General features: G+C 40.6%; 1 protein-coding gene across 1 annotated transcript; it reads right to left on the bottom strand.

The window, feature by feature from the left end:
• Positions 1 to 3,480: 3,480 nt before the first annotated feature.
• On the bottom strand, positions 3,481 to 12,421 carry GPX7 (glutathione peroxidase 7). The gene is made up of 3 exons (XM_039711307.1): positions 12,159 to 12,421; positions 5,852 to 6,113; positions 3,481 to 4,043 (listed from the first exon to the last, which is right to left on the bottom strand). The coding sequence occupies exons 1-3, from the start codon at positions 12,363 to 12,365 to the stop codon at positions 3,880 to 3,882; spliced, it is 633 nt and encodes a 210-aa protein (XP_039567241.1). The 5' UTR covers positions 12,366 to 12,421; the 3' UTR covers positions 3,481 to 3,879.
• Between the last annotated feature and the right edge of the window lie 3,509 nt (positions 12,422 to 15,930).

Raw genomic sequence — 15,930 nt, 5'->3', positions numbered from 1 at the left:
TATGAATGAATCAGAAATAAGCTTGTTAAATTCCATCTGGCTCTATGAATAGAATAGTATAGATTTATCTCTGCATAAAATATATTTGGTTGATTCAATAATCAAAGGTAGCATAAAATTTGTTTGCTTAACCAAAGAGATGTCCAGTCTTCTGAAAAGCCTGACTAACATAAGCAGTTTCTTGAATGGGATGCTATTGTGTTTCAAAGGATAAATTGAGTACCATCCAGCACAGAGAAATTGTGTCTGGTTTGCCACTAAAGAAGCTTCTGACTAAAATCACAATAGAAACTCAAGTGACACATCCCCATCATCTATCTAAAACAGCAGATGTGACTGTCAGGATAACTAGTGTATTTGGCTTTGTTCTCCTTATAATGACAAAAAAGGCCCTGTCTATTGCTTCACTCAATTGCTCTATTCCAATGTATCATATCCCATTTCAAAACAGAACTTTGGTTTCATGTAGGTCTGATTATTACATTCTTTATGAGAGAAAGTTTCAAAAGATCAAAAGCCTGCCTAATTTTAAACTTACATTTAGGCTTTAAAATGATTTCTTTTCCCTGTGGCATGTCAGAGGGTGCACATGGCTGCACACATTCGTGTTCAGGTGCTTAGTTTAAGTTTAAATCAACAGGCCAAGAGTTCACACCTTTAAATGTGCAAACTGTAGGAGATCAAGTCTTAGATGATCAAGGCAATTGTTCTCTATGCATCAATGTGCTCATCTGTTAATACACACTACTATTTTCTCTGCAAAGCAGAGAAGTGGCAAGGAAAAATAGTCTCATGCTATAAATTCAGAGCTGGTTTACAGTTTTCGGAACTTGCTGTAGGGAAGATCTCTGTCAGATTAAAACAGTGCTAGAATTCACAAGGCAAAAAAGTAATTTCTGATCTCTGCATGCTTTCTCTATAGTCTCAACAGCCAAATTCAACTCAGTGCAATTTGATTTGCATTTTTTCTGACAAGGGAGTCATGAAGTACTTACAGTGTGACCAGGTATGTATTAATCTACAACCAAGAATATTTCGTTTTACTCCAGAACTTTGATTACAAGACCAAAGCATTTGTTCTACAAACTGATTCAGTGCAACAAAGTATGGAATCTATGCCATGCCTGATTTAATAATGAAAATGTATCTGTTAAGTTCAGAGAAAGTAGTTATGTGCTTAAAATCATGTAGCTGCTCAAATATGTTGTTTTTCAAGTCTTGCATATGTAATACTTACCTTAGTTCTCTTTAAATGGCCAAACTTGTAAGAACACCAATTCTGACAGCACCAGTCTGGAGTTATTCTTAGCACTCAGGCTCAGACTTCAGACTGCAGAAATTCTTCACTCACACTAAAATAATAACACTAACAATTGCAGCCTCATTGTTCCTTGACAGAAGCCCTTTGAAAATCTTGTCAGGAAGAACTCTTTTTATCTCAACAAAAGCATAATGCTCAGGTCCCCCTGCTCTTAACTCCAGGATGCTTTAAAAAGAATCTAGTCTTGTCCAATTGCAGTATTATTGACAAGTGAAAGCTTTTTTTGTGCCTTGTAATGCTTTTAAAGGCAGCACAAACAATATTTGTCCATGCAGGATAAAACCTTCCAAACTCATCCTTGCCCTTATGTCTCTTCGGGCTTGTAGAACTTGTCTAATAGAAAATAGAAGATTGTTTCTATGCAAATCCAGAGTTCTGTTTGAAGTTGGACAAACAAAATGGAAATAGAAATGCTTAAATCATTTTTCATAGCCTGGTTTGGTCTCATCCAGGCTTTAGGTATAAAATAGAAACAAGCTTTCTAAGGAGAAAATTTTAAGCCCTGCAGCACGTGCTTACAGCGTGCTGGGCATTGCCTTAGCATCAAAGGACAGAGAAAAGAGAAGCAGTCTGTGGAGTAAAAAAGACCTCCTTTTCTAGGAGTTGGATTCCCTGTCCCTGCACAGTATCAGATGGGCCTGATTTTCCTTCCTTTGTGATATCCTTAGCAACCATTGTCTTAGAGTGATCCATGTAAGAATAGACTAAATGACTGAATCAGGCATAGGGTTCACTTGTCTCACCATCAGAGGAGGAAAATACAGATATTCACTGCCACAAGCATCAATTTCCTGCACTCTTAGGTTGCAGTTCAAGTGAGAAGTAGCTGATAGAGCTTGGGACGTACTCATTAGTATCAATGTTCAGACTTGAACATTTTCATGCCCCTTTTGTCCCAAAGATTATTTGGCTGCAAACTGTCTTTTCACTTTCTTCTCCTTTCTTTTTTACTTGATTTCTCCTTTTACTTATGTTCTTCTATTATGTCTTCCTTTTATTCCCTCTTCCACTGCCTCTTTTTTTTTCACTGAAACTTAAAAACTTTGGTCTCAGCTTCTTTCAGGCAATTTGAGATTGTTTTATGCAGTACAATCTCTGCCTTTCGTGCTCTCCCTGCAAATCCTGAAGTCCCTGGAGCTCTTACTTCCATGGAGAACAAGTCCAGTCAGTATTCTTCTTTTCCCTCTTGTCCCATGAGCCAGGCCATGCCATAATATTTGCCTTTGATTTCAACTAGAGCCTATTTGGACACTGAAGAGCTCTAATGGCACTGAGGAGCTGGGAAAGTTTTTACCACGGTCAGGTCACTTAAGGCTTGTTTGTACACATGGGCCCTGACAACAGTATGGACAAACATTGTTTGTGCTACTTGAAAGCATCAGAAAGCACAAAACAGGCTTTCACTTTTCAATAATACTGCAGTTGGACAAGGCTAGATTCTTCTTAAGGCATCCTGAGGTTAACAGGATGGGAACATTGGGTTTCTGTTGAGATAAAAAGAGTTCTTCCTGACAGGATTTTCAAAGGGTTTCTGTCAAGGAACAATGAGGCTGCAAATGTTAGTGTTATTATTTTGGCATGAGCTAGGGACTTCTGAAGTCTGAGCAGATGCCTGACTGCTGCAGTTGAAAAAGGCTCCATTAAGCATTTGTAACACTAATGTGGCATTAAACTATATAACATTATGTAAAAATTAAATATTTGAAAAATTATTTTCATGGAAAAATATTTTGGTTGTCTGATGTTTGTCTGTACATGCAGCAAAATTGGATAGTGTTAAAATTGAAAAATAAATTTAACATCACTTTTATGAAGGGAGAGTAATTGTAAGGCAAAATGCTAGTAAAAGAAAGAAATAACCATTTCATGTAGACTCTGGTCCTACAGATGTTCAAATGACTATTTAAATATCATATGATAATCTAGGTGAAAAAAAATGCAGAAATTCATCTCATGGATTCCGGAGAATTTTTACAGGGCCTGTGTCTTCATCTTTCTTTCATTTAAGCTTTATAGATGTGTTTTTCCCACGCCCTTCTAAACTTTCTATACAGGTGAAATTAGCTATGTTTGGCTGTGGTAATTGGAATATACAAATTCTGCCTGGTCTGCAGTTATCTGTTTTGGCCCTCTTCTTAGCACATGCCTTAAGTCAATCATGCACTTTTTGCTGTTTATTTTATTCAGTTTACAATCAAAATATGACAACAGATTTTCAGATATCAGGGAGATCCCAGCTAGGACATTCTCATTATTCCGATCTTCCTATATGAACTAATTTCCTTTAGTATTACCAACAACTAGTAATTGAATTGGGGAAGAAACAATTGCTGAAGGTTTCTTCTTTCCTAGAAAACTTAAACTGAATTTGGTCAGAGAAAAATATCACATTACTTTGACCATGTTAACTTGCTGGTTTCTACATTCTTAGATGGTGAATACAGATTCAACTGGTCATAATTTCCTTTCCCTATATCCTCTCTTTTGGAATGTGAAAAGACAAAGTCCAGCCCTAATTCTCAATTAAGATGCAATTGGCATGCTGGGATTTTTGAAAGTCATAATTCATCTTTCTTCTTTAGGATGATTTTCCTTACAAGTTCTGTAACATGGGGCCTTATTTCTTCCACAGAGACAGTAGAGTCCCAGGCCTTTACTACTTTCCCATTGGGGCCCACCAGGTATTTCCAGAAGTTCCAGGTTGGTTCTTCTCCTGTAGAATCTACATGCGAAAGAAAAAAAAAAACCCTTAAATATTAGAAAACCACATTAGCCAATTCCTGACATTTCTTCATGTCAATTTGATGATTAACCTCGCAGAGGAAGAAGGACTGTAAAATTAAGAGGAAGTTCAGACTGAATAAGATTAATTTTCTGACAGACAGCTTTAACTAGAGAGTAGTCCCTTGGAGACTAATGGAAACAGGGAAGCTTGAGCCAGGAGAAAGCACAATAATCAGTGTTGAAGTGTGTGAGGGCGTGTGTGTGGGGCTGTGCTATAGAGATATACATGATACAGTTGAACAGGATAGGAAAATGGAATTTGGCAAGACAATATATCTGCACCAGAACTGATTACTTGCTTATCCGGAATTTTCCTTCCAAAAGCACCCAGTACCATGTGCTTTACAAGATTGTTTCAAGAAATGCAATGTGAAGAAATAACAAAGTAATTGTTCCAGGTTTCCACCTAATTCTCATCTACTACAGTTTTCCCCTTCCTGATCACATACCTTTTTACATGAGTCACACTCTTACCCTTTGCTCTTCTGCTATGTGACTAACAACATTTCCAGGACTTTCAAATAGACCAGGAACCTCATGCCCCTAAAAGCACAAGTACAGACGCTACAGAAAATTAGCATATTTTTTCCACTGATTATACACTGGGCAAACTACTTAAGGAATCAGAAGTTATTTCAATGTATCATCAAGACCCAGCCAGACCCACACTTTTAACTGTGTTGTCATTGTGCTGAATAAAGACTCAACCTCCAGCAGCCTCTCCCTGCAGGCAGGCGAGCAGGGAAACACAAATTTCATAAGTTTCCTGGGACATGTCTGCAGGAACAACTCTCCTTGGCAAACAGGCATGGAAGAATGTGAAAAGGATTATAGGGAAATTTGGCTAGCAGAGTGATCCATGCAAGGAGGTGAGCTTGGGATAGTCAAAAATAATATCCACACTCCTTTAAATTCAGCGGGATTTGGGAGAACACTGTGGTGCTGGAGAGAGGCAGCAGGGGTATGGTCCTTTCAGAATGCAGCTCAAGTGATATTGTGTCACACTGAGCTTTCCTGTGTTTCATTGCTGAAAGACATTTCCTTCACATTGGATTAAGACTGACATTTTAATATAGCATTTAAATGGTATTTAGAGCATTTGTTCAGTGCAAGAAAAGTGGTGCCTTGATAGGGAACATCCTGCCTTGCTGGCTGGTAAGAACCAGCAAAACCTCTTCAGGTGTCAGTGCTGGCTCTAAAGCAGATTGGAACTGGAGGAACTGCCCAGTGTGGCTGTTCCAGTGCTTGGGGAGGAATGAGGAAGGGAATATTCAAGGACATTGTCTAGTGCTTGGTTTCACTTTTTGATTGTTGAAGTAAATTATGAGGTGCTTCACTTCCACTTATCCTACAGCCCTAGAGATGAATCTTATAAATTCAATCTGCAGCACTCATGTCACAGGAGGAGCACTTAGGAGGCTGCAAAGTGGAAAAAGGAAGGTCAGGGTATTGTATGCCTAGAGGAGAGCATTTCAAGGCCTGTATTCCATGCAGAGGTTTATTGGAGCAGCTTTTACAGGACATCTGCTATTGATGTGTCTTCATCTCTGGAGATCTTTTCAGAAGGTAAGACAAAAGTGGCAGAAAGAAATCCTGCCTTGTGCAGAAGGGACTACATGACTTCTGACCTCTTTGAGCCTGACAGCTCTGTGAGCACAATCACCTCTTGTTTCTTTGGATGGTATTTTGTGCCAGAGAACTTCTTTGCAGGAGAGAAACAACCTTCCAGCATTCCAGGTTACTCACCAATTAAGTACTTGAAGGCAGGAATTGCACCAGCTCCACTGACTGTGATTTTGCTGAACATGGGGAAGGAGGCACCATAAGTCTTTCGTGCAAAGCTCTCAATTTCTTTGTTGGTGTCTGGTTCCTGCTGCCCAAACTGGTTGCAGGGGAATGCCAGCACATTGAAATGGTATGGGCCCAGGTCTCTCTGCAGCTGCTGTAAGGCCTTGTAGTGGCTGTCTGTGTACCCACACTCACTTGCAACATTGACAACTAGAGACACCTGAAGAACAAGAGAGCACATTTAAAAATGTGTTGCACATGTCAGTTTTCTAACAGGTAGGCTGGAATGCAGACTATTTGAAAAGAAAAAAAATATGTCTAGGAAATTGTGACTGAACACATATTTGAGACTACATTGACTTCTGTTCACAAAAGGAAGATTTAATATTTCTTTTATGTATTCCTCTTTGGCAAGCATTAAGATAATCAGCCAACTGCTAATCAATCTTAATCTTCAGTTCACTGAGAATCTGTGTTTTTCCATTCTGCTTTTTGGACAGTTTCTAAGCATAATAAGAAGTGACTATCCAGCAAGTTGCATGAAAGAAACTTGCAAATCAATGTAATATTGGTTGTTTATTTATCTGTTGTGAAGCATCTGCTCTGCAGCATGTTTTCTTGCTCAAAATTAAGTGGCCTTGCAGAAATGTCTGATCCATTTATCACTGCCAGTGTAGAGGTCTTGACCTGGAAGTTAATAAAAGCAATTACAGGATTTGGGGTTGGTCTGTGTAGTGTGAGCTGTAAAATTTCCCATCACTCCAGAGTAAATCTACTCAGTTGTGACAAAATGACAACAGTTTTTGCACAAAGGTTTATTGCCTCAATTAGAGATTCCAAGAAGTGAAGGCTGCCCACCATCCTTTGAAATCATTCCTGCAGTGGACCATGTTCAATGCTCCGTGTGTGTGTCAGTCAGATATGGGCACCAGGCACGTGTCTGCCAGCACAGATCCACCTGGGAGGGAGCTGCCACAGACAGGTGAGCACTACAGAAACAGCAGAATTTGTTGGGGATATTGAGTGGCCTAACACATATTATAGTTTCTCTAAGCCTTGAAGAATTTTTCATTGGTTTTTGAGATAATTTTAGGCTTAAGTAACTTTTAGAATTTTAGACTTAGAGTTTTGTTATTCTCACGAATTTTGTGTGAGCTGCCACACATTCTACACAATTTGAGTCCATCTTAATACTTTCATACAAAAGTATGAAAGAAGGAAAATAGGATGTCTTAAATAAATTATATTTAGTGAAAAATAAATGGCTATATTTGCATAGTGTTTTTAAAGCCAGAAAACAAACTGGCATAAAAAGGTACATATCTGGGTAATATATGGGATCTTATGATGAGATGTGTAGAAGGGGTAGGAATGAATGAAGAAAAAGCTAAGGTGATGTTGATATTTGTAATTTCTTACATTAAACATTAACACTTTGTGTATTTTCTGCTTTGTATAACTGTATGGCTATCACAGAATCATAGAATATCCTGACTTGGAAGGCCCCACGAGGATCATTGAAGTCCAACCTCTGAATTTAAAGTGGATTTGGAGTGGCACTGTTTTCCCTGGAGGACAGGTAATCTTTCAAAGCACAAGTTGGTGTAATCTTCTTTGTGGTGGAGTGTGTCAAGAGGATACAATCTAAACAACCCCTGTGCTCTTGTATATGAACTATGACCTGCAGCCATCTCACGTCCAAATCATCACTTTCATTCACACAACACTTATAAGCTCTGTCTGAAATTTTAAATTCAGTCTCCTAAAACATCTGAAGTTATGGCATATCATTAGATTTTTTTTTCAGAGAAGAGGTAATAATTTTATTACAGAACCATTCCTGTTGCAGACTCTCAGCATTTGAAACGGAATTTGTATGTCTGACATAAAAAATAACTATTGGCAGTTCTGGTTTTTTCAATTAATCTGGTTTATCAAGCATAGTGATAACAGTAGTTTTGTATGAAGTAAAGATAAATTGTATCACTAAGAATTGAAGTCACATGTATTTCACATGAAATTTCAGAAGCTTTTTTAATTTTCATGATGCAGAAATATTCATACACCTTACTGAATTCACCTCTATTGGTACCTGCTCTCAAATAGAAGAGTAATGTAAAAATTTGTCATTGAAGGTTTGGGGGAAATAAAGTTGTGTAGGCATTGTGTTCACATTAAAACAGATATGAAATATGAATTGCTAGTGAAAACAATTAAGCTTTTATAACTTTTACTTGCTTTTAAGTAAAAAGAGGGCTTGAAAGGATTCACTCAAAAAGAAACAACTATTTTAATTTACAGCTGTTTAAAACCAGTGGTTTCTTGGCATGGTGGGGAAAGGCTTGAGAGCTCACAGTGACAACAGTTCAAACTTCCAAACATATTCCCCCCAAACAAATGGAAACTACATTCAGCATTTCTTGGGATGGCAGACACATTATGCTTCTCTTTTTTCCTTAGAAAAATGCATTTGCTGTAACTGAATTCTCCATTACTGAACTCCATAATTTAATAGTGCAAACCTCTTAAAAGTATAACTAACATACATAATGAAAACCTCTGTGATCTATTAGTATTTCTCAATGAATGTTTAAAATGATTCTGTAAAAATCTTTCCTAAGTTATCTTACAGATGTCTGGTATTAGAAGTGATTTCATGCTGTGATTTATTTTTTTGGTGTGCATTTTATTTTTAATAAATAACAGTCACTCTTTTTGATCTCATGTAGAGGCTGTACTTTGACTTCTTACAACTATTAATGATTTAAATTAAGTTCAATATGCCTGACTTTGGGCTCTGAGAGTACAAGTCAAGCACACCACCTAGTGTGCAGTGCAAACAGTTCAATGGACCTCACAAAAATTATTTCATTTCAGCTAAATTCTTTATCAGCTGTTGTCTCACCTCTTAAAACTATCATTCCCTTTGCTTAGAAAACCTATGCATTCTAGTAGTGAACTCATTTAACACTGCAAATACTCTTCTTGCTCTTCTTAATGTTTACACCAGAGTGCCTCCTTTCGGGAAAAATGCTGGGACACATTTAGGAAATGTCTCAGCTTCAAGTAACCCTTTATGGATCTGTCAGCAGAGACAACAGGTACTTGGGTTTTTAGACCCAGAAATTCTTAATTGGCTCCATGTGACTATGGAAGAACCAGCCACAAGTGTCAGATGGCACCAACTCACTGAGCTGTCACCTTCATGGAACACACAGCAATATTTGTGTAGTAATTCAGGGGATGTGCATTTATCCTAACCCAGGAACACCACAGTCTTGGATTGCAGTGGGCCCAGCTCCAAAGTGCCTAGCAGTACTTTCAATAATAATATTTACTTTAAAATAATACTTCAATTGTTATAGTGCCTAATGCTTTTCCATGATTATAGTACCTAAGGTTCAAGATTTCCAAAGGCACTGCACTGACCCTGCTTTTTTCCACCCCAGCACACTGCACTTAGCTGGGTGCTAGATTGGTACCACTACATCAAGATGGGCACAAACACAGCAGGGAACAGCTGATGTCTGGGAGCTCTGATTCCCAAATAGGTGCTATTTTTGGTAAGAATACTACCTCTTACAGGATATCAGCTACAGATCACATAATGAAATATAAGATTATTGAATTAGATTAGATAGAAAACTAATCTTGTTTGGATCCTCTTGATTCTTGTCCAACCATAACCACTGTCCATAGTTTTTAATGTAGATGAGTGATGGGTCAACATTTTATGGTAGCATGGAAAAAACACAGAAGGATGATCACCACAACACAGTGAACCAGAGAGTTTTTTGATCTATTTCAGTTGTGGAACTCTTTTCTCAGTGGTAACAGTCCTCCTTTTATTTACTATATAAGAGAGGGTAATTGTGGTTCGTATCAAGATACACTCGAATAGAAAGAGAATTAATATCAATCAGTCTTTTTTTTTTCTTACTATGAAAAAAATGGTTCCAATGATCTGAAGAGACACAAGTTTATATTAATAATGATTTATTGAAGAATGATCCTGTTAGTCATGAATTGCACTGATTGTTTATATTAGCATGGCTCTTGTGGTTTTAGAATTTGCAGACTTTATTAATTTTTTAGAGTCTGGAAGCCCTTGGATTTTTTCAATTCCTGGTAAGTTTCTTGACTACCAATTAAGTAGTTATTTAAATACATTAGCTGAGTGACTGAATTAAAAAAATGTCTTCTCTACATCTGCCAGAAAGCTTAAGGCTGGTAAAAGCTGGTTTAGCAATTAGCAGACTATTGTTCCAGGAGCTAACTAGTGACTCACTTTCCTTAAAACACCCCCAGCACACACGTAGTACTTTAATAATATTTTCTTTGTTTTAATAGTTTTAAAATATTATGATAAACCTATGCCTTAACATTACTTATCTAACTGCAGATTTAAGCAAGTTATTTTAAGAAATAAATGGGAGTTTTAATTAACCTTTTTCTATCATGATACTGAGTTCTGGCAACATAATGACAGAAAGGGATGTGTTTTATTGCTGTAATTTTCTTTAAAATTGTCCACATACATTATCAAAGAGCAGGTAGCCTGAACATTAATAGGATCTCTGAATGCAAATCTATCTTTTATTCCACACAGAAGCTGAATGTCTTTTTTTGGAATAAACTATTCCATGTGGCCTAGCAGAGATCAAAGAATACCATTCATCAATGGTATTATCTTTCCCAGATACAGCTCTAGAGCTCCCCTTTATGAAACCAACCATGCCTCGAGGGTGGCCTGGAACCACAGCCCTGGGAAACAGCACACACCCTGAACCTGCCTTTTCCTGAGATTCCAGAGGGGATGAACACCCCCAGCTCTCTGCAGAGTGGCTGTAAGGAATTCTTCCAAGTTCCCCCTTAACTCCCTTCCATGTTGATTCTGGCCCTGAGATAGAGAAGCTGCAGGTGGTATTTGCTTATTCAGATTAGCAGATGACATGCAGACAAAACATGCCCTATTAACAGGATATATTGACAGAGCCTTTGGAAGGAGCTCATTTAAAAAGCACAAATATTGCTTAATATTAAACAGCTTCCATGATTTTCTCCAGCATAGATATTTGAGTGGGCATAGGACCAGTTCTGCTGTATCTCAGTTGTGAATGGAGGGGGATGAGGACTTTGACCAGATAGAATTTAGGCCTCTCATTCGGTCCAAATCCACCAGTATCCATTTCTGCTGAGCTCAGGAAAATGTGCACCTCCCTATACAGCTTCTCTGTCTTCCTGCCAATGTTTTAGTGACCTGCTGCTCTGGACCAGTGAGCTCAGACATCTGAGGAGGGGAAAAAGGAAGGTGTAAATACAAAGCTGGAGAAAAAGGGTGAAAATGAGAAGTGATGCTGCCTTTTTGGGCAGCAGTGAAAATATTGGACTGCCTGACTGTATCACAACGTGTCACTTGTGGGATTTATGTTGATTTTAGCTTCTATGATTTGTGAAAGGGGCTATAAGAGGTTATAGTATTAAGTATAATAAATGTGCTAAGTTCTCTTTTCGTTTTCCATAGGTACTGACAATCTTTTCTAGATGATCAAACCGCTAATAAAATAAAGTGAAATAAAATCAGATTATAGTCGGGGACATTGTTTTAAAATAGTATAGAAAAGTCTGCCTAAAAATACTTAATGTAAGATGTAAATACAATTTAGAAGACATTCATAAAAGCATATGTGCTTTTATCTACCTGCCGTTTTTGCCCTTTTACCTATTGCCACAGTAAAAAGCGAGGGAAGAATTTGCATGATGTTGTTACAATTTTTCATATACGATGATACTTTGTAATGTCTCATGCTTTTACTAACTACGGGGAAATCTGTTAACTCCATCCGCCACGGACCAAATCCCTTCTTTTTTAATGTGGATCACTAAAAAGGAACGGGATTTGAGTAAGAAAAACACACAAGGAGTCATGCAGTTAAAAGACAGAAATAAACTCCAAGAGTAAGCTACACAAAGACACAAACTTCCTGAGCTTCCAATGGAGCAGGCAGAACCCAGAGCAGTCGGCAGGAGGGCAGCGTTCCCTGCCTGCCACGTCTACAGGCGGCCGCCGCAGCAAAGACGCGGACACACACGGGGGTTAGAGTGCGAAGGCTTTATTGAGGAGGAGCCGGGGTTAGCCAGACGAGCTCAGGAGGGCAGAGGCACGGAGAGAGCGGCCCGAGGCACCGGCGTGTGCGCTCCGAGCGCTCTGCCCCGCCGGCATGCAAGGGCTGCCCGGCAGCGAGCCCCTCCCCGCCGCACTTACCGAGCCCCTGTACTTCTCCAGAGACACAAGCTTGCCCCTGATGTTTACCACTTTGAAAGTGTAAAAATCAGGCTCCTTCTGCCGCGTGGCGGAAAAGGCTAAGAGCAGGAGCGCTGCAATTGCGAGGAGCATGGCTAGAGGGATGAGGAGCACTTTGGGGAAGGAGGAGGCAGGCTGGTGCTCCACACTGCCCTCCGGGTCCAGCATGCTGCACGGCCGCCGCGCTCTGCCCGGCCCCGGCGCGGCCGCTGCCGCAAACGCCTCGTGCCGCAAAGGGGCCTTTTGCGGCAGCCGGCAGCGCTCCCGAGGAAACGCTGGGAAACGGAGCGCTCCGTGCTGGAACGGCCATGGCTTTAAAGCGCTGGCTGGCTCGGTCTGTGGGATGCTAGACAGAGAATCGCGGAGTATTCTGGGTTGCAAGGCGCCCACAAGGATCACTGAGTCCAACTCTTAAGTGAATGGCCCACACAGGTATCAAAACGAGATCCTGTTTAACTACATCCTTGTGATTCTTGATGGATTTGCAAAGGCCCTTTTTTGTGCACTAACTACAGCATGTAGTGACTACGGTGTAATGTCAGAGGACAGCAGTGGCTTGGTTGCTACTGGTTACTGAGGCGAGTGCTCCGAACACAGCACACAGTCAGCACAACCAGAACCACCAACACGCCGCATGAAACGGCCCCATCAGCCAGGCTGCAGGAAATGCAGCCCTGCATGCACCTGCCCGGTGAGAAGTGAGTGGCCAGATCTGATCTCTGTGAGATGGGAGAAACCACAGCGCCGGAGGGCTTTCAAGCAAGAGAGAGCCATAAAGCACCAGGAACCGAGTTTGGTATCAAAGCGTTCAGACGTTCAGAGCCAAAACACTGCCTCAGTGCACTGATGTCATTCTTGGGTTGTTTGCAAAAAGAAAAAAAAAAATCTATTTGTACAGTTTGCTACTCTGCCTGCTGGAAGAAAAGGATTTGTACTTACAAAGTAACAACAATAGAAAGCTTTTGATGGTCATTGATTTCTTCTTGGACCAAGAAACCAGTCAGCCATGGACGGCTATGGTTCTGATAGTTCTTGGCAAAGAAAAGGAAAATGCAGTGATTTACAGAAAACAATTAAGAGTGGCTCCAAGGCATATTGGAAATATATTTTTGAAGAGAAAAATACATTTTTGTAATCTCACTTTGGTTAAAAAAAAAAAACCAAAACAGAATTTTGGTAGGTCTTTGACATTTTGATTAAATTTGCTTAGGTAATTCAAGCATGACTAGCATTACTGTAAGGGAAGGAGCCATATATAGCTAGTTGAAAAGTATATTTGGAGTTTTTAAGCATTTCAGATTTTTCACATTTTTTGTGAATTTCAGTTTAAGCAGACACCCAACATCACAAAATAATGTAATAGGCTACAAAAATATATAGATGGATAGATGGAAAATCTTCTGCCATGCTCTCTACAGGAAAGATACACTGTGATGGGAATGTGAATTTCTTTGCAGATAAATGGTATTTTCCTGGATACTTTCCTGGCTGTAGTATTGACCAAGATGACGGTCAAGTATGTTTTCCTCATTTTATAAGTAAATTATCTAAAAAGCTTTAGAGTTTCTTCAGTCACATCTGGAGAAAGAGAACAGGGCTTTCTTATGGTATATCCATTTAAAAAGATTTTTAAAACCTAGTAAATTCTAAAAATAATATTTTAAAAATTGATGATCAGCATAATTTCTTTGGTCAGAAAATTAAAAACAGATCTACAATACACACACTTTTGAGCAACAATATTTTAGTTGCTTGGGTATAGGACAAAAAATGAGGCAACATACTGCAATGTAAGAAGCAAGTTTTGCTCTAGAAAGGGACTTTATAAAATCTACTTCCCACAGCTTAATGATTATCATCTCTGATTTCTAGATAAAATTTCGTAGCTTACAGAGTCATATTTTCTCCTACAAATTGAGCCCAGAATCTGAAAGTTTTTGATCACTGGCACTGAATTGGGAATTCTTTAAATAATGGCCCGCTGGCAGTAGAACTCTGCTTCCTATTTCAGTGCCATGTTTCTATACTGCTCCCTGCAATAAAATATTCTTTAACATCAGCAAAGAAGGAGGCATTGTTCCTGAACACAGAGAAAGAGACCATGTCAAAGACTGGCTTTATACTGGTGCAAGTTTTCCGAGCCAAACTGCTCTATCAGTTCATATTAAAGTATATCCAACTATTTGAAGGAAACATGCCAGTCAGGTTTGCAAACTGGCGTGTGTTTGCTCACTAGCATGTCTCAATGTTGATCTAGGAGGACTGTATCCAGCAGCAAGTATAATCTAGCTACTTCTGCAATTTACTCTTTGGCCTACTAAACCTAATAGAAATCTTTGTCAAATAAATTGGAATAGGCTGGAACCACCAGCCAGTTAACCTCAGTTGTCCCCAGGGCAGCACTGCTGCTTCTGTAGCTGCTGCCCTGGACTGGCCCACGTACCTAAAGGTGAATGCTATGAGCAATACCCTGAGCTACTAAGTCATAATTTTGTAAAGTGTGAACCTCAAGTGAACAAAAAAAAAAACAAACAGGTTAGCTCTAAGGATTGTGCTGACTCCACAATACATTCAGAAGTATGTCTTGTCAGTATTTACAGAATCCTGTATTACAGATTTTGCAACTTTTGTTTGCCTACACAGATTCCCTGAGGTAGTGTTTCTAGCACTACTATTCATATTACTTTTAATAGTTTCCTTTGAACCCCTTTCGTAGTTCAACACTGATCTTTTAGTGCCTTGTTTTCCTGGAAAGGCCTCCTTAGCCTGGGCTAGGAAGTGCCAACAACACGACATTTCACTGCCAAAATGGGGTAGTACTGGATCACAGAGGGATTTGCTTCAGACAAGCACTTGCCAGTGCCTTTAGGTCACCGTCCAGCCCTGCCAAGAGCCGGCAGGCTGGCTCCTCTCCCCCGAGACCTGTGGATCTGCCAGCAGACAACGCTGGCCAAGCCACTGTGCCTGGCTGCTGCCGGGGCCAGCTCCATAGCCAATGTCAGGGAGCCTGGGGTCATTTCCCCAGATCCGGGAGCACAGGAGGAGGGGGAGAAGCCCTGGGGAAGCGGGGAGCAAGGCCCGGGCTGCAGCGAGCCCCATCCTGCTCCACAGGCCTGGGGAGCGATGCCTCACGGCTCTGCTGACAGGAGGGGGTGGTGAGGAGAGGCCGGCCCCTTCTGCCGTGCCTGCAGGGAGAGGACACGAGGAAATGGCTCTGCGCTGAGACAGGGCAGATTTAGATTAGATACTAATAAAAAAAAATGGTTCCCCGTTAGGGTGGTCAGGCATTTAACAGGTTGCCCTATGGAGTCACCGTCCGTGGAGGTGTTTGGGAGGCGTCTGGAGCTGGCGCTGGGTGCTGTGGTTTTAGTGGCTGTGGGGATACTGTGCGGGGTGCTCGGCTGGACTGGGGGATCTTAAAGCTCCCTTCCAACCTTGCTGATTCTATGTGTAAGAAGAGGCCTGGGAAGAGAAACAAGGGGAAAAACCAGGATTTGGCTGTTGGGGGTAATTAAGAAGAAAAAAATACACTGCTTATTCCCTCATCCCCGCTTGCCGCTGTGGCACTGGGGGAGGGAGGCCCTGAACGCCGGGGGAGACGGGGACGGGGGCGCGTCGCCCCCTCAGCAAGGGGGAGGTTCTGAGGCTCGGCGGGGTCCCGGCAGGGCCGGGGCGGTGCGGGCACCGTGCCCGGCTCGGTCCCCGCCGCCGCCGCCGCCGCCCCGCAGCGCCG

The sequence above is a fragment of the Passer montanus genome, unplaced genomic scaffold, assembly GCF_014805655.1.
Source record: "Passer montanus isolate IOZ18808 unplaced genomic scaffold, ASM1480565v1 scaffold25, whole genome shotgun sequence".
Taxonomy (NCBI): Eukaryota; Metazoa; Chordata; class Aves; order Passeriformes; family Passeridae; genus Passer; species Passer montanus.
Note: the sequence above shows the minus strand (reverse complement) of the source record. Positions and strands in the feature narration are given on the sequence as shown.

What these genes read in the sequence shown, in the direction of transcription:
- GPX7 (XM_039711307.1), bottom strand. Translation starts at nt 12,365, where the DNA reads ATGCTGGACCCGGAGGGCAGTGTGGAGCACCAGCCTGCCTCCTCCTTC. An exon ending in TGGAGAAGTACAGGGGCTCG is followed by an intron (nt 6,114 to 12,158) that starts GTAAGTGCGGCG and finishes CTTGTTCTTCAG; the next exon opens with GTGTCTCTAGTTGTCAATGT. An exon ending in TGCCTTCAAGTACTTAATTG is followed by an intron (nt 4,044 to 5,851) that starts GTGAGTAACCTG and finishes TTTCGCATGTAG; the next exon opens with ATTCTACAGGAGAAGAACCA.